The 26,464-nt window shown below is 38.2% G+C and overlaps 3 protein-coding genes and 1 pseudogene across 13 annotated transcripts in view; 3 read left to right on the plus strand and 1 right to left on the minus strand.

Annotated features, from left to right (window-relative positions):
- On the plus strand, positions 1-7,834 carry LOC137726582 (disease resistance protein RUN1-like). The gene is made up of 8 exons (XM_088681247.1): positions 1-65; positions 225-327; positions 408-594; positions 3,067-4,279; positions 4,633-5,719; positions 5,837-6,115; positions 6,221-7,057; positions 7,157-7,834. Exons 4-8 carry the CDS (start codon positions 3,480-3,482, stop codon positions 7,832-7,834), a joined length of 3,681 nt encoding a protein of 1,226 aa, XP_088537373.1. The 5' UTR covers positions 1-65; positions 225-327; positions 408-594; positions 3,067-3,479.
- On the plus strand, positions 766-25,347 carry LOC137744733 (uncharacterized). 10 transcript variants are annotated; one of them, XM_088681250.1, is made up of 11 exons: positions 20,608-20,945; positions 21,497-21,865; positions 22,159-22,213; positions 22,333-22,369; positions 22,499-22,627; positions 22,787-22,889; positions 22,970-23,000; positions 23,614-23,897; positions 24,005-24,078; positions 24,354-24,673; positions 25,056-25,347. In XM_088681250.1, the coding sequence occupies exons 1-4, from the start codon at positions 20,857-20,859 to the stop codon at positions 22,363-22,365; spliced, it is 546 nt and encodes a 181-aa protein (XP_088537376.1). In that variant the 5' UTR covers positions 20,608-20,856; the 3' UTR covers positions 22,366-22,369; positions 22,499-22,627; positions 22,787-22,889; positions 22,970-23,000; positions 23,614-23,897; positions 24,005-24,078; positions 24,354-24,673; positions 25,056-25,347. The 10 variants fall into 10 exon arrangements, 9 of the variants coding, with proteins under 9 accessions (XP_088537376.1, XP_088537378.1, XP_088537377.1 ...); XM_088681252.1 differs by having other exon boundaries at positions 23,824-23,897; XM_088681251.1 differs by lacking the exon at positions 22,787-22,889.
- LOC148692125 (disease resistance protein RPV1-like) lies at positions 12,276-16,677 on the plus strand (annotated as a pseudogene). Its single transcript, XR_015954122.1, has 5 exons — positions 12,276-13,132; positions 13,495-14,581; positions 14,699-14,977; positions 15,082-15,917; positions 16,018-16,677. The product of XR_015954122.1 is annotated as a disease resistance protein RPV1-like (transcript).
- LOC137744736 (uncharacterized) overlaps positions 17,636-26,464 on the minus strand; it is a 37,320-nt gene continuing 28,491 nt past the window's right edge. The window contains exons 4-6 of the mRNA XM_088681249.1: positions 20,182-20,278; positions 19,969-20,054; positions 17,636-17,930 (exon numbers count right to left, since the gene is read on the minus strand). Of these exons, the coding sequence (XP_088537375.1) occupies positions 17,877-17,930; positions 19,969-20,054; positions 20,182-20,278 (237 nt within the window). The 3' untranslated portion in view covers positions 17,636-17,876. The remainder of the gene's footprint in view (positions 17,931-19,968; positions 20,055-20,181; positions 20,279-26,464) is intronic.

A 26,464-nucleotide genomic window follows, 5' to 3' on the forward strand; every position in this document is an offset into this window, starting at 1 on the left:
GGGAAGAAGGTTATTTTAATGCAGATGGAAAGTATATTACATATGCCATTAAAAATGAAGTCAAGGTAAACATGTTTATCATTTTTGGCAATAAGCATGTTTATAATTCTTGGGTAGTTAATGCTAGAGTGTTTATCGGACAATTAGGTTCTTGGAGGTTACTGATGATTTAGAGCATAAAATATTTTTTATACTGAAGCTTTCATCTCTCTGATTAAATTCAGTTGAATTAAGTAATTCAGTCGATTACTTAATTCGGTAAAAGAGACAACCAAAGAACAACGTGGAGGTGGAGTCAAATACAAAATCATAGAATCAGAAACTAAGGTAATCTTTATGCATTTTGTTTGATTTGTTTGAATAGGATGATTTATAACTGTTTCAATATTATGCTTCTTTGTATGCAGATTACCATATGTATTTGAGAGCACGGCTGATGTAAGTTCTCTCTTTAAGCCTCTATCTCTCTGTGCATCGATCTGTTTTCTGTCAATTTTATTCTTCTGTATGCATTATGTTTAACCAAAGGTTCCTAATCTTTTATTTATGAGTGTGTGTTGCTTGGTCTCCAATGATTATTTGTATTTTCCAAGAGTATAATGGGAGGAAAAATCCATTCAACCTCCACCAAATTGTAGGGAATCCAACTAAGATGCTTAAGTGATTTTTTTTCAGCATGATAAATGTTTAAGGTTAAGATTTGAAAATTGCAGATTTATAAACTATGAGTAGAGTTTCCGGGCAATATAGTCATTTCTTAATGGGCAATGAATAATTAAGGTTTGAAATCGAAAAGTAGATTGCAAATGTCGTTCGAGATGAAAAACGTACAGGAACGTTAGTTCTTAGCATATGTGAATTTTAATCACAAAGTGCAGTTGTACTCGAAACTGAGAGAGTGGCGTTTAATTGTTCTCCTATGGGATCTGGTTGATCTTACCCTTTATATGTTTAATATTATATATGCTTAGTTGAGTTATTTTTTCTTTTTGGGATTCAAGGCCATACACTATTGATCCCTCAAATTTTTTGCCATGAAGCAAAATGTGGTGACTCACGCAGACAGCTGACTCCTTTTCAATAGAAAGGAATAGCCAAACTAACCCAGCTGGGAAATAACGTTCACCAATCACTGTCTTCGCACTTTTACTTAAGTGAATACATTGTTGTTCTTTCTGGCCGTCTTTCCAAGATCAAGCCCCTTGCTCAGTTGGATAAAGTTTGCATCCTTAGTTCTGCCGTATCGACAGGTTTGGATTTTTGGGTGCCCCTCTCATGTAGCAAAATGAAAAATTATCTTCAGTTGCTGTTTATTGGCCTCACTGTAAGTTTGGACAAACTTTGTTGATCCCATATTCTTTATTCTAATAAATTGCATTTATTTTCTCTTCCGTATTCGTACTGATACATGCATGATCTTGGCTACTGAAGGTGCAAGATTTCTGGGGCGCCACTGAGTATTGGGGTGGAGTCGGTGGACTTGAATCCCAAGACATTTGACAAAGGTATATATAATTTTTTCCCATTTTGATTGGTTTAACAGGTAGTTTAGTGGGAAAACCTAGAAATAGATTTTTGCTTATAACATTCTTTCCCTGGTGATAACTAAGAAATTCGGAGTAAATGGATTTGTGAATTCGAATGACAATGACAAACCAGTGCACGAGATGAAAAATGATTCACTATTCTTATTATGCGTGGGACATGAAGCAACATAGATAGTGAAGTAGTAACTTTGACTTTATATTTTTATTTTCTTTCTACTTTTCATCTACCCAAGTCTACAATGCACGTGCGACTAAGGAAAAGACCGAGACATCAACCAGTGCAGAAGCTCCTGATAGGACTAATTGCAGACAGCTCTGAAACTACCTCTTCTATTCAAACGCGGAGGAGAGAAACTCCAACACGTTTTGATGCAAAGCAGTTCGTCTCAAATTGCTACTTCCTCAGTTTCTCAAATCTCAACGATCAATCTGCAGTGTCCCTCAAGCGGTTTCTCTCAAACTCTTACGATTTGCATTTTGTTTCTCTCCCTACACTCTCATCAGACTATCACTGCTCTCTCAGATGAACACTACAAATTTAAGCCTGATGCTGGTATGTGATTTCCACTCCATCTCATCTCTTTTTTCAAATTTTACGGTAATTTTCAAACCTTTTGTACAATCAGGTAAATCTCCATATAATTGAATAATAGCTCCTTCATCAGTTCATTGGCTTTGATGTTTGACTTAAGTAAATGGGAAATCATTAATTGGTATGGATCAAGATATATTTCTTTTGTGTTTTTGGATAATTTAAAGGGATGTGCAAATAGATGGGAACAGTAGAATTCATTTTGATTAAAAAAAAAAGAGAAAATAACCTTGCTGGATTATACTTCTTGGTTGTTTGATGAAGTTCGCACTAAGTTAAATAGATTGACAAATTTAGTTTTTTATATGGAATTCTTACTGATTCCAATTCGTAATATATAGCAAGAGAAAAATCCTGGGCAAAAGGCACCAATTCAACAGCATGGTGGCCAAGAAAAAGGATGGCCATTCCCAAACAAGCAAGACCAGAGATTGAACAGGAAAAATCATAAACACAGCAGATGTGCGGTGCCAACCTTCTGATACGGACATATGTACATTTTTGTATTTGAACGATGAGCAGTTGAAGACTGCCAATCTTTTGATACTATGATTATTTTGAGTACATGATACTATGAACTTATGTACATGAATTAAGCTTTTATAGCATCTCTATCATTTGAACAGTGAGCAATTGGACACTGCCAACTTTTGATAATATGAACACTGTCAACCTCTATCTTAGGTAAAGAAATCTAGCTTTAATAAATTATGTTTTCTGTATGTACATATTATCAAAACATATTAAACACCCGCAGCAACGCGCGAGCACTGTTGCTAGTTTTCATCTAAATCAAAATTTGGTCCAAACCAAATCAAATTTTGCAGTAGGATACTTTCAAACTAGCCCTCTTGAAGTTGTTTTATAAGTGGTGTGGTGTACTGGACTATGTTCCTATAAACTGAAAAATCTCTCATCACCGCGTAGAATTTCGCGTTAAAGTGGAATGAAAAGGGCACCTCGTAGAATTTAGGGTGTAGAACCACAAGTCAACTTACCGCGTAGAATTTGGCGTTATAGTGGAAAAAAAAAGAGCACCTCCCAAAATTTTGGAAGTAGGACCACAAGTCAACTTACCAATACTCAAGTCTACAGTCAACAATACTCAAGTCTACAGTCAACTACGACGGCGTACGTGGGTTTATTAATCATAAGAAGAAAGTAGAATTTGGCGTTATAGTGGAAAAAAAAAGAGCACCTCCCAAAATTTAGGAAGTAGGACCACAAGTCAACTTACCAATACTCAAGTCTACAGTCAACAATACTCAAGTCTACAGTCAACTACGACGGCGTACGCGGGTTTATTAATCATAAAAAGAAAGTAGTTCCGGTAGAAAAAAATGAAAATCAATATAGCCAAACAACCTTCAATTTGCCTAACGAAATTGAAGGCAATGGATAACTGGTCGAGCTTAAGGAATTTGTTAATTATGGTGCTGGTGTTACTGTCCTTCCACTATGCTCATCGCAATTCCGGTCTTGTCTTTGATGTCCTCATCTTCCTCCTCTGCTCCCTCGGCCTCGTCTTTCGCCAAATGAATATCTCAGTCCCCGATAAAACCTCGTCCTCGCCTTCATCCTCATCGTCCTCCTCCGCCTCATCCTCCTCGTCCTCCTCCGCCTCCTCCACCTCCTCACCCTCAATCTCATCCTCATTGTCCTCCTCCGCCTCCCCGTCCTTGTCCTCCTTCTCAAAAGGCTCGCTCTACGAAGTGTTCATAAGCTTCAGAGGCGAAGACACACGTAAAAACTTCACGGGCCACCTCCATGAAGCATTGACAAAGGCCGGAATCAACGCCTTTATTGACGACGAACTAAGAAGAGGAGAAGATATAACTAGCGAACTTGTGCGGGCAATCCAGGGTTCTAGGATCTCTATCATCGTCTTCTCAAGACGGTACTCCGACTCCAGATGGTGTCTCGAGGAGCTGGTTAAGATCATGGAGTGTAGAAGAACGCTAGGGCAATTAGTTTTGCCGATATTCTATGATGTTGATCCTTCGCATGTCAGGAAACAGACTGGTTGTTTTGCACAATCGTTTCTGAAACATACAGATGAAAAAAAGGTGGAGAGGTGGAGAGCTGCTCTTACTGAAGCTTCGAATTTGTCTGGCTGGGATCTCAGAAAAACTTTGGACGGGTACTTACTAATTTCTTTTCTTATGAATTAAGGCTTTAACGTACCTTTGCTTATTAATTTGGAATCATGCGATTTCTTAGGCCTCTGTAATAAAATCATACAATAAAGCTTAAACTGTTAAGGCTACACTAATCACAGTTCAGAAGCCGCTGGCGACTGGCTGCGGATGTTGGTTTTTTTTGTTTGTGTTTCTTATTTTAATTTTAATTGATGTTTGCTAAGTTTAAACACACCACCTCAAAAAAAGATGTCTTAATTAAAATCTCTATTCAAGATAAATAATTTGTGTATTAATTAGTTCAATTTCGTTGTATAACAATCTTCGTTTTGCTTCTCAACTTGACTAATGCTAGGCATGAAGCAAAGTTTATCAGGATGATTATCAATGACGTCACTACAAAGTTGAACAACAAATACTTTGATGTAGCGCCCTATCAAGTCGGAATAGATACTCGAGTGCTAGATATTAGTAATTATTTAGGCATCGGAGATTCATATGATGTTCGTGTGATTGGAATTTCGGGCATGGGTGGAATAGGTAAAACAACGATTGCTAAAGCCATTTATAACATATTTTATGAAAGGTTTGAAGGAAAAAGTTTCCTTGAAAAAGTGAGGGAAAAGAAACTAGAAAAATTGCAAAAACAACTTCTTTTCGATATCTTGCAAACCAAGACAAAGGTAAGCAGTGTTGCTGCAGGGACCGCCTTGGTAAGGGAAAGATTTCGAGGCTTAAAGGTACTTGTCATAGTTGATGATGTAGACGATGTTAAGCAGCTACGCGCATTAGCTGGAAATTGCCACTCTTTTGGCCCGGGGAGCATAATCATCATCACAACTAGAAACGAACGTGTGCTAAAAGAATTTTCAGTTGATAAGATATATCAGGTGAAAGTAATGGACCAAGAAGAAGCTCTTGAGCTCCTAAGTTGGCATGCTTTCAGAAGTAGTAGTTGTCCTAGCCAATATCTTGTGCTTGAAAAAGAAGTTGTCAATTACTGTGGAGGATTGCCGCTGGCTCTTGAAGTTTTAGGATCTACTCTTTTCAAACGAAGTGTAGATGAATGGAAAAGTATTTTGGATGAATTGAAAATGATTCCTCGTGGAGAAATTCAAGCACAACTGAAAATAAGCTACGACGGGCTAAATGATAATTACAAGAGGCGGATATTCCTCGATATAGCTTGTTTTTTTATCGGAATGGACAAGAATGATGTCGTCCAAATCTTGGATGGTTGTGGCTTTTATGCAACAACAGGAATCAAGGTCCTCCTTGACCGGTGCCTTGTAACTATTAATAGAGAAAACAAGATTATGATGCATGATTTGCTTCGGGATATGGGCAGAGATATCGTGCATGCAGAAAATCCCGATTTCCCTAAAGAACGGAGTAGATTGTGGCATCCTGAAGATGTAAATGATGTATTGATAGACAAATCTGTAAGTACTTTCCTAATCAACCTTTATGTTAAACGTGTAAGCATATGTAAGTTAGTAATCTAACTTTTTTTCATGCAAAGCCTTCTCTTATTTGGAGTCTGTTTTTTCGGATAGCAGGGAACTGAAAAAATTGAAGGTCTGGCTTTGAAGTTGCCGAGTCTTAAAGAGACTAGTTTCAGTACTGAGGCATTTAGAAATATGAAGAGACTGAGATTGCTCCAACTAAACTACGTTCGGCTCGCTGAGGGATACCAATGTCTTTCCAAAAAATTAAGATGGTTGTGCTGGCATGGATTCCCATTGGAGTTCATACCAGTAGAACTATGTCAACCAAACATAGTCGTTATCGACGTGCAGTATAGCAGCCTCAGACAAGTTCTTTGTGAGTATTCTGGGGTAAGTACAATGCGTAACCTGAGCCAAATTAGGAATCATTTTTATGCTCTTTGTATCTTTTTTTTGGATTTAAATTTTTTATTTCAATTTGATTTTTCTTTACAGTTGCTTGAAAAGTTAAAGATTCTGAATCTCAGCCACTCCCACGATCTAACACAATCGCCAGACTTTTCGAAATTCCCAAATCTTGAGAAATTGATACTCAAAGACTGTAAGAGGTTGGCTAAAGTTCACAAGTCCATCGGAGATCTCAAGAGTCTTGTGTTGGTGAATTTGAAAGACTGTGAAACGCTTAAGGCTCTTCCGAGGAGTTTCTACAAGTTGAAATCTGTCAAAACTCTTGTTCTCGATGGTTGTTCAAGATTCCAAAGCTTGTCTGAGCACTTGGGAGAAATGGCATCATTGGTCACTCTTCATGCGGATGGAACGGCCATAAAAAAAGTACCACCTTCCATCGTACGACTAGAGAAGCTCGAGCACTTATCTTTGAGTAAATTGAAGTGTTCTTTGCAGCTACCTTCCTTAGGAGGTTTACGCTCTTTGACAAGCTTAATTTTGGCGGACAGCAATATAGAGGAAGTGCATAATGATATTGGGAGTAGTCTACCTTGTTTAGTGGAGTTACGTCTAGATGACAATAATTTTGGGAGCCTTCCAAGCCTCAGTGGCCTCTCCAAGCTTCTTATACTATCCTTGAATGGTTGCAGAAACCTTGTCGAGATTACAGATTTACCAAAAAGTTTGGGTTTCCTGCACATGGACGATTGCTCTGCATTCGAAAGAATGCCAGATTTTTCAGGCATGTCGACAACGGTGATTCTCTTTTCCCCGAAACTCATTAAGTTTCCAGGCTTGGATAGTGCGTTAAACTCGGGACTCACACTTTGTATGATAGCACACAACAATGTAATAGATTTCCTTCTTAAGGATAGCACGATACAGGTACTCTCTCTCTTCCACAACACCCTCATCCCCCCCTCCCTCGCAAATATGTGTGTTATGTATGTATTACTCACACAAATCTTGTTCAACATTGTATAGGGATGGACAGGAGGTGGAGCCATGGTTCTTGTAGGAAGACAAATTCCCACTTGGTTCAATCATGTCAACGAGGGTACCCAAGTCTCTTTTGAAGTGCCTACGGAAATTGGTTGTAATGCTAAAGCATTGGCTGTGTGCCTGGCTTTTGTTCCTCGTGATTACATCAGCTCGTGTTATATTTATGTTATTAATCACACCAAGGGTACTAGTTTTTATGTCGAAATAGGAGATATTTTTCCCTTTGAAGAGATCATTTGGCTAGGAAATTTATCGTTGTCGGAAATTGAGTTCAATTTGGAAGAAGGCGATTTGGTCCATGTTATTGCACATTGTCCGGTGAAGAAAATAGGGGTACGTTTACTATGCGACAAACTTATGACTTTCGAAGGTTCGGTATTTGGTTACCATCATATCCCTTACGAACGGGCCTTAAAAAAAATTTCTACCGAAGTTGATGATTTTGATGAGGATTATGAAGATGATGATTTTGATGAGGATTGTGAAGATGATGATTTTGATGAGGATGATGACAACACGATGAGGATTTTGATGGGGATGATGAGGAGGATTTTTATGAGGGTGAGGAAAGGGAACAATACTAAGATGAGGACCAACAAGGTACGGAAGGCAATGATGAGGGCGATCATGAGGTGGACCAAGCGGACGACGACTATGTAAGCTACGAAACTTTCTGGTTTAATCAGCTAGTTTGCAGATAGAGTCTCTATTTTTTTGCATGCCTTGATCTGTTTTTAATATTTTTTTGCAGCTAGTTTGCAGATAGAGTCTCTATTTTTTTGGCACCCAACTATTGCTTCTATTCACTGCTTTCTTGCCAGGAACCCTTTCTGAGCACCCAATGATATTGGCAGCTAAAAATTATGCTTTAGATTTGACTCTGTTCCAATATCAACATGGGCACTCGTATCAATCAATTCCCCGCACCAGCCGCAGCTTCCAAAGCTGCTGCAGTTGCCGCCATGTCTGCCCGTACTGCTCCCACCACTGATAGTCCTAGATTTTGACCTCCTAATTCTAACCCTCACAACGCAAACCACAATTAACTCTTCCAGGAAGGGCTCCATAAACCACTTTGCAAGTTTCAACCTTCGAATTGTAATCTCTTTTATATCATCAAAAGTTAGTCCCTCTAACCTTTCATCATCACTATCAATCATTCCATCATCTTCACTACGAGAAGCATCTCTCAACTTGAGGTAAGCTTCATGGTCCTGCTGCTTCAAACATTTTGCTGTTAACTCATTCAATGCATCATCCTTGAAAGTTGCCCTGTCAGCAGATCTGGCTGATGAACGCACTTGAGAGGTTGTAAGAGGGGGAGCCTCTTTCCGGGACTGTGGGGCCTCTCCCTTGTCCCACTTTGGTCGGAAATTCTCCTTTAAACTCTTGTCATCTTTCTTCTGTGCTCTTTCAGACATAATCATCACCTCTAGAGTCACTTCCTCCATCAGAATATGAGCCCCGACGTCTCTTCCTAGATGATGAATGTGAGTGTCGGTTTTTCCCCGATGAACTTGTTCTTCTCGCAGCCTCCAAGAGCAAATTTTCTAATTCTGCCATTATCCACTGTCCCTTCCGGTATGTTTTGGTGTTTTACTCGCATTCCTGAATAACTTATAAAGTTAGCATTCGAAAAGAAGACAAAATCATCAACATATTATTTCCATCTGTTGGTTCAAAACTACTTCAACTTGATAGTAAACACATTAGTTTGTAACAAAAAATTTGAAACCTAAAAATTCTTATCTGCTACTAACAATTTTGCTGACGGCTAATAACTCACAATTTCACACAGAAGAAACACAAGATATATAGAGATGCTCGGCTTCATCCTCTGTGAACCCATCTAAGTCATTCCTCAAAAACAACATCTCATTTCAACCCTAACACTGTATATGGAACACCCATTGCTTAAACTCCCTAAATTCCCAGCTCAAAACCGACTCGCAGAATGGCAACAAATCGAAAAATTTCCCCAAAAAAAAAAAGAACCTCATTTCAACCCTAAGACTATACATGGAACACCCATTTCCTTAATTCTCAAAATTTCCAGCTCAAAACCAACCCCAAGACATTGGTAACGAGTCGAAAACCTTCTCGAAACCAATATCCCCTTTCAAACCCTAGGACTGTATTGAACACCCATTGCTCAAATTCCCAAAATTTCCAGCTCAAACAACCAAATCCCAGAATTACAACTTCTGAATTTCAGACAATATTAATCCTTAATCTCTGCATATTACAGCAGATCTCGCTCAAAACCCAAAAGGGTATTTAGTATTTACCGATTTCAATTCCTAAAACCAACCTAAAAAAACAAAAATTCTCAGCAAACAATACAAAGAAAGTAGTCAAATTTCTGGTATTCGAACAAACAAAGCGCAACAACAAGAAGAATAACTCAATCACCTGAAAAAATCTGAGTGCTTCGGCAGACAAAAACATGAAAGCCGCTGAATTTAAAGAGCTTGCAAAATTTGAAACAGTTCTGCCTGTTTTAGGAAAGTTAATCGACTCGTTGAGTCGACTCGCCGATATTTTTTGGTTTTTGAGAAACTGCATGGAAACGACATGGCGTTTGGAATTAATATTGTCGATGAGTGGCGTCCGTTTGGACGATTTGGACAATAAGCGATAATAATAGAGCTCAAACTCAGATGTATAAAAGTATTTGAAAATCTATTTTATCACAATTAATTTAGGGGGTGTGATATTCACACATTTCATTTTATTTCTCATATATCTTTTTAATTTTCGGCCATCAGATCAGATGAATTGAAGAAGATCAACGAACATAAATTATCAAGAGATATGTGAAAAGTAAAATGAGGTGTGTGGATAGCATTTGTGTTACATGATTTAGTAAGGCGGGCAAGGATAGGTTAAAACCACAAAGAAAGAAAGGAATATGCTACCTTTAGCTAGCTCTTATAAGTCAACACCTCATTTTTTTGTCATGTAACATGATTGATGAAGGGATAATGTATAAAGGTATCTTTTGATTATTAAGACGTCTTAAACTTAATCTTGTGTACTTACGGGATAAATTTTATTCTTGTTCTCTAAACCAAATAAAACCGATGTAGACGTAGTTACATAAGTTAGATATTTAGAATGGATATGCTCATTTTATACACCTGAATTCAAATTTTATCCGCAGTTTATATTAGTTTAATCTTATAACTAATTGATTGTATTAAAAAATTCAAACGTATTCTATTTTATGGATTCATTATTATAGTGATTTCAACGTGAAAACAAAATGTCGGATTTTGACTATCTGACGCCTTCCTCTTCTTTTTAATTGGACTTGGAACGAGCAATCGATCTCACTTAATGAAATAAGGTTTTTTTTATTTGTATTCTATTTTTATTGTCGAGTTTGTAGTAAGTTCGTCATACATTTTCTGAACTAAAACTTAACTCTCTCTTGTTCATTAAGGGAAGACTAAAATGGAACAAATACAGCACAAGTACATCACCGTACAAGGCCTAAAGCTCCACGTTGCCGACATCGGAACCCTTCAGTTGAAGGAGAGTTAGCCCTCGGAAATACGAGTTTAGGACACATTATATGTTGCAAACTTGTAACTTTTTCCTCTTTTCGTTATAATCGTTCAAATTATAATAATAATATATATGTCTTACATCATGATTAATACACACCATATTATTGAAGAATGTTTTCTTATCTGTATTTTTAGAGTATCAAAGCAGCCTTGCAAAAACACTGTGTTAACATGCACCTTGCTAAAATTTCTTTGCAATTAGGTCTGGCTAGTGGATCACGTCACTCGTCTGGCCATGCACATAAAGAGCAACACTCGCAGATCTCACACAACCTTATGCTCGACCCACCCTAATGCAAGCGGTAGTGCTATGTTGTGCGGCGAGTGAGGAAAAACTTCAGTAGGGTAAGTGCCCCCGTGTCGGCCCTACCTTGCCTACAAATCCCCCTGTATGTGGAGTTCTTCGGTCCGGTCCCGGATGCCCATGTCGAGTGGCTATCCGACCAAAGACCCAACGGGTGCACGATGAACAGTGAGTGGGGCCAGAATACAAGAGAGGTGGGCCCGGGTGAGATGTTTTGGCTTGGACGGAGCTTCTTATTGGATGGTAGCACAAGTCCGATCTCAAGGCAGGTGACCTACATGCCGGACCCAAAAAATTCTCATTTGGTTCGCCCATGAGTTAATACCTGTGGTATCGTAGCCCAACCCAAGTTTCGAGTTCACATTTATGTCCCGGCCCAACACCGAAAACCTCAGGTAGTTACAACGTGCGACAAGATTCCTTATCCTATCCAAAACACGTGTCCGAAATCTAACCGGAATCCTTTGTCCATGATATCGACATGTTTCCAATTTGGTCACCTTCTCCATGCAAATCTCCAAACTTTCTGCAAAAACAATCCCTCCATGAGAGCTGAAAAATCATCTCAACAAATCCTCCACCAATGACAACAGTTGCCGCCAAGCTGTTGCCTCAGAGCCTCCGCATCACCACCCACCCGAATCCTTCCTCCCACCAAACCAACGACGGGAGCTGCAGGGTTTGCATTCTATCAAACGGCGGAAACTGCCGCAGAAACCCGTTGCATTTCGTCCAACGGAAACCGCCGCAGAAAACCGCCAAAGGCGGCAGCTTCCGCCGAAGCAAGAACGACCCGGTTGCAGAACAATGATGTCAAAGAAACCCATTTGATGAAAGTTCTCAACATGTCCTGCAAAGCAGGCCAGTACAATGAAGCACTCTACTTTCTTGAGCTAACGGTTAACAAGGGGTACATGCCTGATGTGATTCTATGCACAAAGCTCATCAAAGGGTTCTTCAATTCGAGGAACGTCGAAAAGGCCGTTCAGGTTATTTTATAAGTGGTGTAGTGTACTGGACTGTGTTCCTATAAACTGAAAAATCTCTCATCATTGTGTGAACCATAAGGCACCACGTAGAATTTGGCGTTAAAGTAGAATTTAGGGTGTAGAACCACAAGTCAACTTACCGCATAGAATTTGGCGTTATAGTGGAAAAAAAAGAGCACCTCCCAAAATTTAGGGTGTAGAACTACAAGTCAACTTACCAATACTCAAGTCTACAGTCAACTACGCCGCGTAGGCGGGTTTATTAATTATAAGAAGAAAGTAGTTCCAGTAGAAAAAAATGAAAATCAATATAGCCAAACAAATTGAAGGCAATGGATAACTGGTCGAGCTTAGGGAATTTGTTAATTATGGTGCTGGTGTTACTGTCCTACCACTATGTTCATCGCAATTCCGGTCTTGTCTTTGATGTCCTCATCTTCCTCCTCTGCTCCCTCGGCTTCGTCTTTCGCCAAATGAATATCTCAGTCCCCGATAAAACCTCGTCCTCGCCCTCATCCTCATCGCCCTCCTCTACCTCCTCCGCCTCATCCTCATCCTCCTCGTCCTCTTCCGCCTCCTCCACCTCCTCACCCTCAATCTCATCCTCATCGTCCTCCTCTGCCTCCCCATCCTTGCCCTTCTTCTCAAAAGGCTCGCTCTACGAAGTGTTCATAAGCTTCAGAGGCGAAGACACACGTAAAAACTTCACGGGCCACCTCCACGAAGCATTGACAAGGGCCGGAATCAACACCTTTATTGACGACAAACTAAGAAGAGGAGAAGATATAACTAACGAGCTTGTGCGGGCAATCCAGGGTTCTAGGATCTCTATCATCGTCTTCTCAAGACAGTACTCCGACTCCAGCTGGTGTCTTGAGGAGCTGGTTAAGATCATGGAGTGTAGAAGAACGCTAGGGCAATTAGTTTTGCCGATATTCTATGATGTTGATCCTTCGCATGTCAGGAAACAGACTGGTTGTTTTGCACAATCGTTTCTAAAACATACAGATGAAAAAAAGGTGGAGAGGTGGAGAGCTGCTCTTACTGAAGCTTCGAATTTGTCTGGCTGGGATCTCAGAAAAACTTTGGACGGGTACGTACTAATTTCTTTTCTTATGAATTAAGGCTTTAACGTACCTTTGCTTATTTATTTGGAATCATGCGATTTCTTAGACCTCTGTAATAAAATCATACAATAAAGCTTAAACTGTTAAGGCTACACTAATCACAGTTGGGAAGCCGCCGGCGACTGGCTGCGGAGGGAAGGGATGCTGGTTTTTTTGTTTGTGTTTCTTATTTAAATTTTAATTGATGTTTGCTAAGTTTAAACACATCACCTCAAAAAAAGATGTCTTAATTAAAATCTCTATTCATGATAAATAATTTTGTGTATTAATTAGTTCAATTTCGTTGTATAACAATCTTTGTTTTGCTTCTCAACTTGACTAATGCCAGGCATGAAGCAAAGTTTATCAGGATGATTACCAATGACGTCACTACGAAGTTAAACAACAAATACTTCGACGTAGCGCCCTATCAAGTCGGAATAGATACTCGAGTGCTAGATATTAGTAATTATTTAGGCATCGGAGATTCATATGATGTTCGTGTGATTGGAATTTCGGGCATGGGTGGAATAGGTAAAACAACGATTGCTAAAGCCATTTATAACATATTTTATGAAAGGTTTGAAGGAAAAAGTTTCCTTGAAAAAGTGAGGGAAAAGAAACTAGAAAAATTGCAAAAACAACTTCTTTTCGATATCTTGCAAACCAAGACAAAGGTAAGCAGTGTTGCTACAGGGACTGCCTTGGTAAGGGAAAGATTTCGAGGCTTAAAGGTACTTGTCATAGTTGATGATGTAGACGATGTGAAGCAGCTACGCGAATTAGCTGGAAATTGCCACTCTTTTGGCCCGGGGAGCAGAATCATCATCACAACTAGAAACGAACGTGTGCTAAAAGAATTTGCAATTGATAAGATATATCGGGTGAAAGTAATGGACCAAGAAGAAGCTCTTGAGCTCCTAAGTTGGCATGCTTTCAAAAGTAGTAGTTGTCCTAGCCAATATCTTGTGCTTGAAAAAGAAGTTGTCAATTACTGTGGAGGATTGCTGCTGGCTCTTGAAGTTTTAGGATCTACTCTTTTCAAACGAAGTGTAGATGAATGGAAAAGTATATTGGATGAATTGAAAATGATTCCTCGAGGAGAAATTCAAGCACAACTGAAAATAAGCTACAACGGGCTAAATGATAATTACAAGAGGCGGATATTCCTCGATATAGCTTGTTTTTTTATCAGAATGGACAAGAATGATGTTGTGCAAATCTTGGATGGTTGTGGCTTTTATGCAACAACAGGAATCAAGGTCCTCCTTGACATGTGCCTTGTAACTATTAATAGAGAAAACAAGATTATGATGCATGATTTGCTTCGGGATATGGGCAGAGATATCATGCATGCAGAAAATCCCGATTTCCCTAGAGAACGGAGTAGATTGTGGCATCTTGAAGATGTAAATGACGTATTGATAGACAAATCTGTAAGTACTTTCTTAATCAACCTTTATGTTAAACGTGTAAGCATATGTAAGTTAGTAATCTAACTTTTTTTCATGCAAAGCCTTCTCTTATTTGGAGTCTGTTTTTTCGGATAGCAGGGAACTGAAAAAATTGAAGGTCTGGCTTTGAATTTGCCGAGTCTTAAAGAAACTAGTTTCAGTACTTAGGTGTTTAGAAATATGAAGAGACTGAGATTGCTCCAACTAAACTACGTTCAGCTCGCTGGGGGATACCAATGTCTTTCCAAAAAATTAAGATGGTTGTGCTGGCATGGATTCCCATTGGAGTTCATACCAATAGAACTGTGTCAACCAAACATAGTGGCTATCGACATGCAGTACAACAGCCTCAGACAAGTTCTTTGTGAGTATTCTGGGGTAAGTACAATGCTTAACTTGAACCAAATTAGGAATTATTTTTATGCTCTCTGTATCTTCTTTTTGGATTTAAATTTTTTATTTAAATTTGATTTTTCTAACAGTTGCTTGAGAAGTTGAAGATTCTGAATCTCAGCCACTCCTACGATCTAACACAATCGCCAGACTTCTCGAAATTCCCAAATCTTGAGAAATTGATACTCAAAGATTGTAAGAGGTTGGCTAAAGTTCACAAGTCCATCGGAGATCTCAAGAGTCTTGTGTTGGTGAATTTGAAAGACTGTGAAACGCTTAAGGCTCTTCCGAGGAGTTTCTACAAGTTGAAATCTGTCAAAACTCTTGTTCTCGATGGTTGTTCAAGATTCCAAAGCTTGTCTGAGCACTTGGGAGAAATGACATCATTGGTCACTCTTTATGCAGATGGAACAGCCATAAAAAAGTACCACCTTCCATCGTACGACTAGAGAAGCTCGAGCTCTTATCTTTGAGTAAATTGAAGTGTTCTTTGCAGCTACCTTCCTTAGGAGGTTTACGCTCTTTGACAAGCTTAATTTTGGTGGACAGCAATATAGAGGAAGTGCATAATGATATTGGGAGTAGTCTACCTTGTTTAGTGGAGTTACGTCTAGATGACAATAATTTTGGGAGCCTTCCAAGCCTCAGTAGCCTCTCCAAGCTTTTTATACTATCCTTGAATGGTTGCAGAAACCTTGTCGAGATTACAGATTTACCAAAAAGTTTGGGTTTCCTGCACATGGACGATTGCTCTGCATTCGAAAGGATGCCAGATTTTTCAGGCATGTCGACAACGGTGATTCTTTTTTCCCCGAAACTCATTAAGTTTCCAGGCTTGGATAGTGCGTTAAACTCGGGACTCACACTTTGTATGATAACACACAACAATGTCACAGATTTCCTTCTTAAGGATAGCACGATACAGGTACTCTCTCTCTTCCACACCACCCCCATCCCCTCCCTCCCTCGCAAATATGTGTGTTATGTATGTATTACTCACACAAATGTTGTTCAACATTGTATAGGGATGGACAGGAGGTGGAACCATGACTTTTGTAGGAAGACAAATTCCCACTTGGTTCAATCATGTCAACGAGGGTACCCAAGTCTCTTTTGAAGTGCCTAAGGAAGTTGGTTGTAATGCAAAAGCATTGGCTGTGTGGCTGGCTTCTATTCCTCATGATTACGTCAGCTCATGTTATATTTATGTTATTAATCACTCCAAGGGTACTAGTTTTTATGTCGAAATAGGAGATGTTTTTACCTTTGAAGAGATCCTTTGGTTGGGAAATTTATCGTTGTCGGAAACTGAGTTCAATTTGGAAGAAAGCGATTTGGTCCATGTTATTGCACAATGTCCGGTGAAGAAAATAGGGGTAAGTTTAGTATGCGACAAACTTATGACTTTCAAAGGTTCGTTTTTTGATTACCATTATATCCCTTACGAACGGGCCTTACAAGAAATTTCTAGCGAAGTTGATGATTTTGATGAGGATTATGAAGATGATGATTTTGATGAGGATGATGACAACACGATGAGGATTTTGATGGGGATGATGAGGAGGACTTTGATGAGGAATTTGATGAGGAGGAGGTGGAACAAGAAGATGATGAGGGCCAACAAGGTGCTAATGCTAATGAAAAGGATGATGATGAGGAGGACCAAGACGCTGACGACTATGTAAGCTAGGAAACTTTCTGGTTTAATCAGCTAGTTTGCAGATGGAGTCCGTATTTTTTTGCATGCCTTGATATGTTTTTAATATGTTCTCTCTTTTTGAACTTTCTCGTTTTTAATATGTTCTCTCTTTTTAACAGTTATCAGTTACAACATTGTTCTTCTCGGGCTGTGCAAAACGCCAAGGATTGTCGATGCCATTGAAGTGCTTGCGGCAATGGTTGAAAAGGGGTTCTGGCCTAATGAAACTACCTACACTTTGTTGATTGAAGGAATTGGATTCGCAGGATGGCGAGCTGAAGCGATGGAGCTTGCCGACTCTGTTTTTAGTTTAAGGGCGATTTCCGAAGATTCGTTCACGCGTTTGAATAGAACCTTTCCCATGCTTGATGTTTACAAAGAGCTTACTGTATATGAGATTAAGAACTAGCTTTTGCTTTGTAGCTACAAAGAGGGATTAGAGTATCGACAAATTCATGTTTTTCGTTAACGTAGAGAAAGGCAGACATTCAGCAGCAGAACTTCCGGCAAGAAAAAGAAAGAGAAGATACCAAGAACTAAATGGAAATGGCTAATTTGAAGATGAATTTCTTTTGTGTAGAATATATTGTTTGTATCAAGGAAAAAAAGCAGAAAAGATTTCTGGCAAAACGTTCTATCTTACGGAAGTTGTAGATTCTATACAACTTCAACTAAATTAAACAGGGATGAGCACGGCTTGGTTTAGCCTGCTTCGTTAATATAATTGGTTTTTTACGGGCGAGAGAATGAACCAAAAGAGGACGAGAGAAAGTGGTGAACATAAAACGAGTAGAGGAAAGAGACATTATCCGTTCGACCATCGTGACATGTTAACTCACTTAGAATATGAAAGTAAGGACATGAAATTGAATCAAGAAGCGTTTGGTTAACACGATTCTTGATTTTCAATTACTGAATGACAAATTTAAGCTGAACTTGAAACATAAAGAATCCAACCACTTGTATTAGGCATTTGTTGTACCGAACCATGTCCCAAACACGCTGAACCACATTTCAATATACTTGATCGAACCTATTTAATTAGTATTTAAAAGGATCCTCCACTAATCCCCGTATAACACACGAAAAAAATGCACGTCGCATACTATCATTCGTTCAAATTATCATCATTAAGCTTCACTGCCCCAATTTCCATATTCACGACGTCGCCCACGAGTCTCTAGCTCACTTGTGCAATATACTCTTCTTCGAAGGCTTTGGTTTCTTGTGAGTGTGGTTCTGCCACAAATGAAATAAAGCAGGAACACTTGGTAAGTACAAATTACCTTTTGGAAAGCCATAAATTTGAAACTACTGATGCGAGAATTACTTGACACTCAAATTAAACCCTCGTTTGACAATTGTAGTAGAATGGATAAGTGAGGGATCGTTCTAGACCGGGGATTAGGAGGGCTTGCTAAAACCTTCTAAATTGACTTAAAAACATAAAAACACAATATAAAACACTATTTAATGCTCGAAGAAAGCAAAACTAAAAATAAGAAAGATTAAGACTAAGACTTCAACGAAATAGGGGGGAATTGGATTTGGACGAATTTAAACTAAAATGAATACTTGGAAACAAAACAAATTGTAAATATGGATTTGACGGAAATGAATGGATGGGAAGCTAGCTAAGGGTTCTTTCTCTACACATGATATTTATGCATATGAATCAATTTCCAGTTATTCCTTCATTGAATTATGAACGACAATGCCCCAAATTAACCGTGACATCACTAGTTAACCCTCAGATTTTCCTTATATTATTGGATTGGATGGCATCATTCGACAACCCAAAACATTCTCAAAAGTTCCCTACATGTCATCATAATAGAGATACAATCGAAGATCATTAAGAATAATGAAAACCATAAGCATTGACAAAGCATTTGCAACTATGACATCATGTTACTCATGCTAAGAATTAAACTTAACGCGATCGTGACAAGCGACCTTTACTACTTTCAAGTATAAGTTAGTAACGATTATGTGAAACCTCCTTAAACTTTAGCCACATATTCATGCATGCTAATTAAGTGTCGACCCTCAATCAACAAACACAAATAAGTTAATCATCAAATAGTTAAGCCAATTGCATTCACAAATCAAGAGTTCATAACCGGAATTCATCAATTCATATCACATAAATAATCATGGTATTGAAATCACCCCTAGCCAAAAAGGGGTTTAGTTCCTCATAACTTTGAAATCAAAGAAACACCTAAACATTCCAACAACTCAAACTTGAATTGTATGAACGTTTAGGCACTCTTCTCTTCCATTCCTCATATTACAAAACAAAGAGAATTGAATTTAAACATTGAAATCAAAGAAACGCGTAAACATTCCAACAACTCAAACGTGAATTGTATGAACGTTTAGGCCCTCTTCTCTTCGTCTTCGTTGTAGCACAAGGACTAAGGGATGTTGTTGGTGTGTTGAATGGATTGGGGGATTATGGAAATGGAAGAAATGGAGGAGAAAGGGAAGGGAATGGTGCAGAAAATGGAGAGACTCACGGCTAGGGAGAAGATGGAAGTGTTTGTGGTGTGTTGTGTATGAAAATGAGATGTTTTTGAATGAATGAATGCAAGGGTATTTATAGGAGTAGTGGAGGGAACATATGGCTATGTCATTTGTAGGTGAAGTAGGTGGATGTTGTAGGTGAAGTGGATGTTGTAGGTGAAGTAGGTGGATGTTGTAGGTGAAGTGGATGTTGTAGGTGAAGTAGGTGGATGTTGTAGGTGAAGTAGGTGGATGATATGTTAAGTGATAAGTGATAAGTGATATGATATGTGGTTATGATATGATAAGTGGTTAAGTGGTGATGATAAGTGATAAGTGATTAAGTGATATGATATGTGGTGATGATAAGTGATAAGTGCATGTGGGTTAACTAATGAAGGAAATGCATGTGCAATGACAATGTGTTAGAATGGATGTGTGTTATGCATGGCATGATTGGGATTAGGAAAGGTTTAAATGTCCTAAAACTAAAGAGAACAAGGTTCCAACACTTTGGCTCCAATTAGGTCTTCAATTTCGTCCAACACTTTGGCTTCAAGCATAAGCTATCCGTCCTTAGCCCAAAAGTGCTCCAAAAGTCTCCAAAATGCATCTTTTTGCTCCTTTAGCCCTTTGGACCTACAAACACACGAAAATAGCTTAAAGTACTAAAATAACTAAAGAAACATAACGTAAATGTACGAGAACAAGCCATTTAAGTCGCATAAATATGCTCCTATCAACTACGCTAAACAAATGGAAATGGTACCTTTTGTCTTTCTAGTGCGTCATAGTCTATCCTCTCCCTCCAGTTACTCTTGCGTAGTTTGATTGGCCGATTGCCCACATACTTACCTGGAATTATTGCAGATTAATTATATACAACCATTATCATACAAGTAAAAACATATCAACAACCTCTATGATTCTTAGTACTATCAACGAAAAGTAGAATCACCATACGAGTTAATATTTTACACACCATTCATTTCCTTTAGTGCTCCGGCCAGGTCAGATGGGTTGGCAAAGCTAACAAATCCAAAGCCCTTGGTTTTTCCAGTCCTCTTATCTCTGACAACCTAGAGATGGTGATAAAGCAGACAGATATAAGTTTTAAGATTTCAATGACAGCCAAAATTCACAAATTCTATGAGTAGTAGATGAATCAAAACGTAGTGAAAAACAGCAAAATCCACGAAATGTTATAAGAATGCAGGCACAGTCAAAATAAGGAAAACAATTGGATTCTGAGACAACCAACCAAGTATCAAACAAAAATGAGAACATCAAGCAAAGCATCTACATACTAAAGGAAAAAACAAAGTACCCTGTACAGTTTTTATGGTGAGGGAAAATGAGAGGCGATTGATGCTCAGAGGAGAGAGAGAGAAAAAAGCCATAGCAGCTCCAAAATTTTATACAAGAAAAGAAAATCGAAGAAGGGTGTATACGTGTCAGTGTGACATTGGCCCGAAACTGAATCATCTACGGCCAGCATCATTACTTTTTCCTGCAACTTATTGCAGCAACGAATAAAAAACTTCCCCGTAGTTCCTTTTTTAATTAATTTACCATTTTGTTCCAACATCGTATAAAGCTGTCATTTTCCCTCGGGTTTTCTTTTCCCTTGGATTTTCTCGGGAAACAAACAGAAAATATGGAAGGAGAGGAGCTGCGTCGTTCCGAAGCAGACACGGTTGATCTTCTGAATCAATTCGAACGTATCTTGGAATCCGATCCCCAAATGTAAGTCATTCGTACTTGTATTTTAGTAGATAATCAGTGATTGCAGGTTTAGCTTCTCTGTTTTCAGTAAAGACGCAGACTTTGTTTTTGATGAAATGCCCCATAGAGTTTTGTATATATAGGTTTTATTCGTGCTTGGTTGGTGTACCTTCACAAAGTGTAATTTCGGTGTCGAAAAGTACAGATATTTGATCCCAAATGGGTTGATCCATGCGTATGTAAAAGTAACAGCTTGGTTTTACTTGGATTTGATATTTTTTTGGAAAATGTCCATTCAGTTTTAGTTCAAATTCAAAATGTTGATTCAGTGTTCGTTCATTACTGTTACTGAATCTGGAATTTCGATAACTGTCCAAGTATGCCGTATTCTTATGCTGAAAGTTTTTTAATTGTGTGTGTGTGTGTGTGTGTAATTGTGGGTGCATTATGATTTTGTGTCGAGGTGTTCCCTTTTTTTTTTTTTAATTTTGGAAGGGTTCTCAGTTATGTTTTCGGAATATGTAGTAATGCCATCGTCTTATATATTGTTCTTTCCTCTTGATTGAACCCAGAGATGAAGTGGGATTTCTTCACCCGTCCCAGTTTTCGAAGCTGAATAAAGAGGCAGGCCATTCCTCACCCTCATCTGATGACAGTACTGTGCTGCACTCAGCTGATGGCAACTCAGTTTTTTGGAATAGGGATCATAAGTTGGGGATTTCAATGCAAGTTCTTTTTTCGTTATATGAGGCTGCTAAGCATGCGTTTATGGCAGCAAGTAGACAATATAAGGCACTTAACAGCAAATCAGATGTATCTGGGGATGAGAAGTCTTTGTATGTGTCGTTATCCTTGGATAATAGTTTTGAAAGTGACGTCATGAAGCATAGCGGGGCGCTTTGGTTGCCAAGTAGTGATTTAGGCACTGCATGGCATTCCAGGTTTTCCCCCTTTTCATTTTCGGTTCTGTAGTACTTTTTCCTCTCTCTTATACTTGTTCTAACATAATTGTTTTAAAATAGTAGCAGATATGCATGTGAAGCAACAGTCCTTAGTAGCGTCATGTTCTTTGGTTTCCTGATATGGAGATTCATCTATCTTCCTCTAGAGTTTTTGATGTGCAATTATTTACTATAATTATATATCAATAATTTTGGATCTTCTTGATCTTGTCTGCTTTTCAATTTATGTCATCATGTCATGACACCAACTTGATCTAGTGTATGTGACGCAGGAAGCTCGTTGTGTCACAGAAGCATAAGCTCTCAGCATTTTTGGATAAACAACATGTGTGGTTAATTGTTTTGCCATCTTTGTTGTCATTTTTATTCTTTCTATGCATGTTTTTGGTTGCAATTTAACAACTGATTGTAGAAACTTGTCTTTGTATGTTGATGCTTCTTAATAGTGGTGGTGCCGTGCATATTCTTGGTTAAATTAATCGAGTGCATCCGTAATTTGGAATAGTTCTTTTCTGAATTGGCAAGAATTTTTTCAGTCGAGGAGATTGTTGGATATTCTGCTAATTGGATCAACGGAAGTGATAGCCAGTGATTGGTGGTATCTTTTGGCAGGATTACAAGGACCTTGTTGCGGATGGGATTCAAACAGAACCTTTCAACTTGATTAACGAGGAGAGGGAAGAAGGTTATTTTAATGCAGATGGAAAGTATATTACATATGCCATTAAAAATGAAGTCCAGGTAAACATGTTTATCATTTTTGGCAATAAGCATGTTTATAATTCTTGGGTAGTTAATGCTAGAGTGTTTATCGGACAATTAGGTTCTTGGAGGTTACTGATGATTTAGAGCATAAAATATTTTTTATACTGAAGCTTTCATCTCTCTGATTAAATTCAGTTGAATTAAGTAATTCAGTCGATTACTTAATTCGGTAAAAGAGACAACCAAAGAACAACGTGGAGGTGGAGTCAAATACAAAATCATAGAATCAGAAACTAAGGTAATCTTTATGCATTTCGTTTGATTTGTTTGAATAGGATGATTTATATCTGTTTCAATATTATGCTTCTTTGTATGCAGATTACCATATGTATTTGAGAGCACGGCTGATGTAAGTTCTCTCTTTAAGCCTCTATCTCTCTGTGCATCGATCTGTTTTCTGTCAATTTTATTCTTCTGTATGCATTATGTTTAACCAAAGGTTCCTAATCTTTTATTTATGAGTGTGTGTTGCTTGGTCTCCAATGATTATTTATATTTTCCGAGAGTATAATGGGAGGAAAAATCCATTCAACCTCCACCAAATTGTAGGGAATCCAACTAAGATGCTTAAGTGATTTTTTTTCAGCATGATAAATGTTTAAGGTTAAGGTTTGAAAATTGCAGATTTATAAACTATGAGTAGAGTATCCGGGCAATATAGTCATTTCATAATGGGCAATGAATAATTAAGGTTTGAAATCGAAAAGTAGATTGCAAATGTCGTTCGAGATGAAAAACGTACAGGAACGTTAGTTCTTAGCATATGTGAAACATATGTGAATTTTAATCACAAAGTGCAGTTGTACTCGAAACTGAGAGAGTGGCGTTTAATTGTTCTCCTATGGGATGTGGTTGATCTTACCCTTTATATGTTTAATATTATATATGCTTAGTTGAGTTATTTTTTCCTTTTGGAATTCAAGGCCATACACTATTGATCCCTCAAATTTTTTGCCATGAAGCAAATTGTGGTGACTCACGCAGACAGCTGACTCCTTTTCAATAGAAAGGAATAGCCAAACTAACCCAGCTGGGAAATAACGTTCACCAATCACTGTCTTCGCACTTTTACTTAAGTGAATACATTGTTGTTCATTCTGGCCGTCTTTCCAAGATCAAGCCCCTTGCTCAGTTGGATAAAATTTGCATCCTTAGTTGTGCCGTATCGACAGGTTTGGATTTTTGGGTGCCCCTCTCATGTAGCAAAACGAAAAATTATCTTCAGTTGCTGTTTATTGGCCTCACTGTAAGTTTGGACAAACTTTGTTGATCCCATATTCTTTATTCTAATAAATTGCATTTATTTTCTCTTCCGTATTCGTACTGATACATGCATGATCTTGGCTACTGAAGGTGCAAGATTTCTGGGGCGCCACTGAGTATTGGGGTGGAGTCGGTGGACTTGAATCCCAAGACATTTGACAAAGGTATATATAATTTTTCCCCATTTTGATTGGTTTAACAGGTAGTTTAGTGGGAAAACCTAGAAATAGATTTTTGCTTATAACATTCTTTCCCTGGTGATAACTAAGAAATTCGGAGTAAATGGATTTGTGAATTCGAATGACAATGACAAACCAGTGCACGAGATGAAAAATGATTCACTATTCTTATTATGCGTGGGACATGAAGCAACATAGATAGTGAAGTAGTAACTTTGACTTTATATTTTTATTTTCTTTCTACTTTTCATCTACCCAAGTCTACAATGCACGTGCGACTAAGGAAAAGACCGAGACATCAACCAGTGCAGAAGCTCCTGATAGGACTAATTGCAGACAGCTCTGAAACTACCTCTTCTATTCAAACGCGGAGGAGAGAAACTCCAACACGTTTTGATGCAAAGCAGTTCATCTCAAATTGCTACTTCCTCAGTTTCTCAAATCTCAACGATCAATCTGCAGTGTCCCTCAAGCGGTTTCTCTCAAACTCTTACGATTTGCATTTTGTTTCTCTCCCTACACTCTCATCAGACTATCACTGCTCTCTCAGATGAACACTACAAATTTAAGCCTGATGCTGGTATGTGATTTCCACTCCATCTCATCTCTTTTTTCAAATTTTACGGTAATTTTCAAACCTTTTGTACAATCAGGTAAATCTCCATATAATTGAATAATAGCTCCTTCATCAGTTCATTGGCTTTGATGTTTGACTTAAGTAAATGGGAAATCATTAATTGGTATGGATCAAGATATATTTCTTTTGTGTTTTTGGATAATTTAAAGGGATGTGCAAAGAGATGGGAACAGTAGAATTCATTTTGATTAAAAAAAAAAAAGAGAAAATAACCTTCCTGGATTATACTTCTTGGTTGTTTGATGAAGTTCGCACTAAGTTAAATAGATTGACAAATTTAGTTTTTTATATGGAATTCTTACTGATTCCAATTCGTAATATATAGCAAGAGAAAAATCCTGGGCAAAAGGCACCAATTCAACAGCATGGTGGCCAAGAAAAAGGATGGCCATTCCCAAACAAGCAAGACCAGAGATTGAACAGGAAAAATCATAAACACAGCAGATGTGCGGTGCCAACCTTCTGATACCAACATATGTACATTTTTGTATTTGAACGATGAGCAGTTGAAGACTGCCAATCTTTTGATACTATGATTATTTTGAGTACATTATACTATGAACTTATGTACATGAATTAAGCTTTTATAGCATCTCTATCTTTTGAACGGTGAGCAATTGGACACTGCCAACTTTTGATAATATGAACACTGTCAACCTCTATCTTAGGTATAGAAATCTAGCTTTAATAAATTATGTTTTCTGTATGTACATATTATCAAAACATTTTAAACACCCGTAGCAACGCGCGAGCACTAGCTAGTTTTCATCTAAATCAAAATTTGGTCCAAACCAAATCAAATTTTGCAGTAGGATATTTTCAAACTAGCCCTCTTGTAGTTGTTTTATAACTGGTGTAGTGTACTGGACTGTGTTCCTATAAACTGAAAAATCTCTCATCATTGTGTGAACCATAAGGAACCACAAGTCAACTTACCGTGTAGAATTTGGCATTATAGTGGAAAAAAAGAGCACCTCCTATAATTTAGGGTGTAGAACCACAAGTCAATTTACCTAGACTCAAGTCTTCAGTCAACTGCGCCGCGTAGGCGGGTTTATTAATTATAAGAAGAAGAAAGTAGTTCCGGTAGAATAAAAGAAATGTTGAAAACTTGGCATTATTATGAATGCCCACACACACACACACACATTGTCAATTCTCATACAGATTGAAATTGACTTTGGGATGCAGGAGATCATATTTTCCAAAAGGGTGCTGTAAATTTTCAATGTATAATTAATGCATCATTGTGTGAACCATAAGGCACTGCGTAGAATTTGGCGTTAAAGTGGAATGAAAATGGCGCCTCGTAGAATTTAGGGTGTAGAACCACAAGTCAACTTACCGTGTAGAATTTGGCATTGTAGTGGAAAAAAAGAGCACCTCCTAGAATTTAGGGTGTAGAACCACAAGTCAATTTACCTAGACTCAAGTCTTCAGTCAACTACGCCGCATAGGCGGGTTTATTAATTATAAGAAGAATAAGTAGTTCCAGTAGAATAAAAGAAATGTTGAAAACTTGGCATTATTATGAATGCCCACACACACACACACATTGTCAATTCCCATGCAGATTGAAATTGACTTTGGGGATGCAAGAGATCATATTTTCCAAAAGCGTGCTATAAATTTTCAATGTATAATTAATGCATCATTGTGTGAACCATAAGGCACCGCGTAGAATTTGGCGTTAAAGTGGAATGAAAATGGCGCCTCGTTGAATTTAGGGTGTAG

The sequence above is a fragment of the Pyrus communis genome, chromosome 12, assembly GCF_041283825.1.
Source record: "Pyrus communis isolate YQ-2024b chromosome 12, ASM4128382v1, whole genome shotgun sequence".
In the NCBI taxonomy this organism is placed as follows: Eukaryota; Viridiplantae; Streptophyta; class Magnoliopsida; order Rosales; family Rosaceae; genus Pyrus; species Pyrus communis.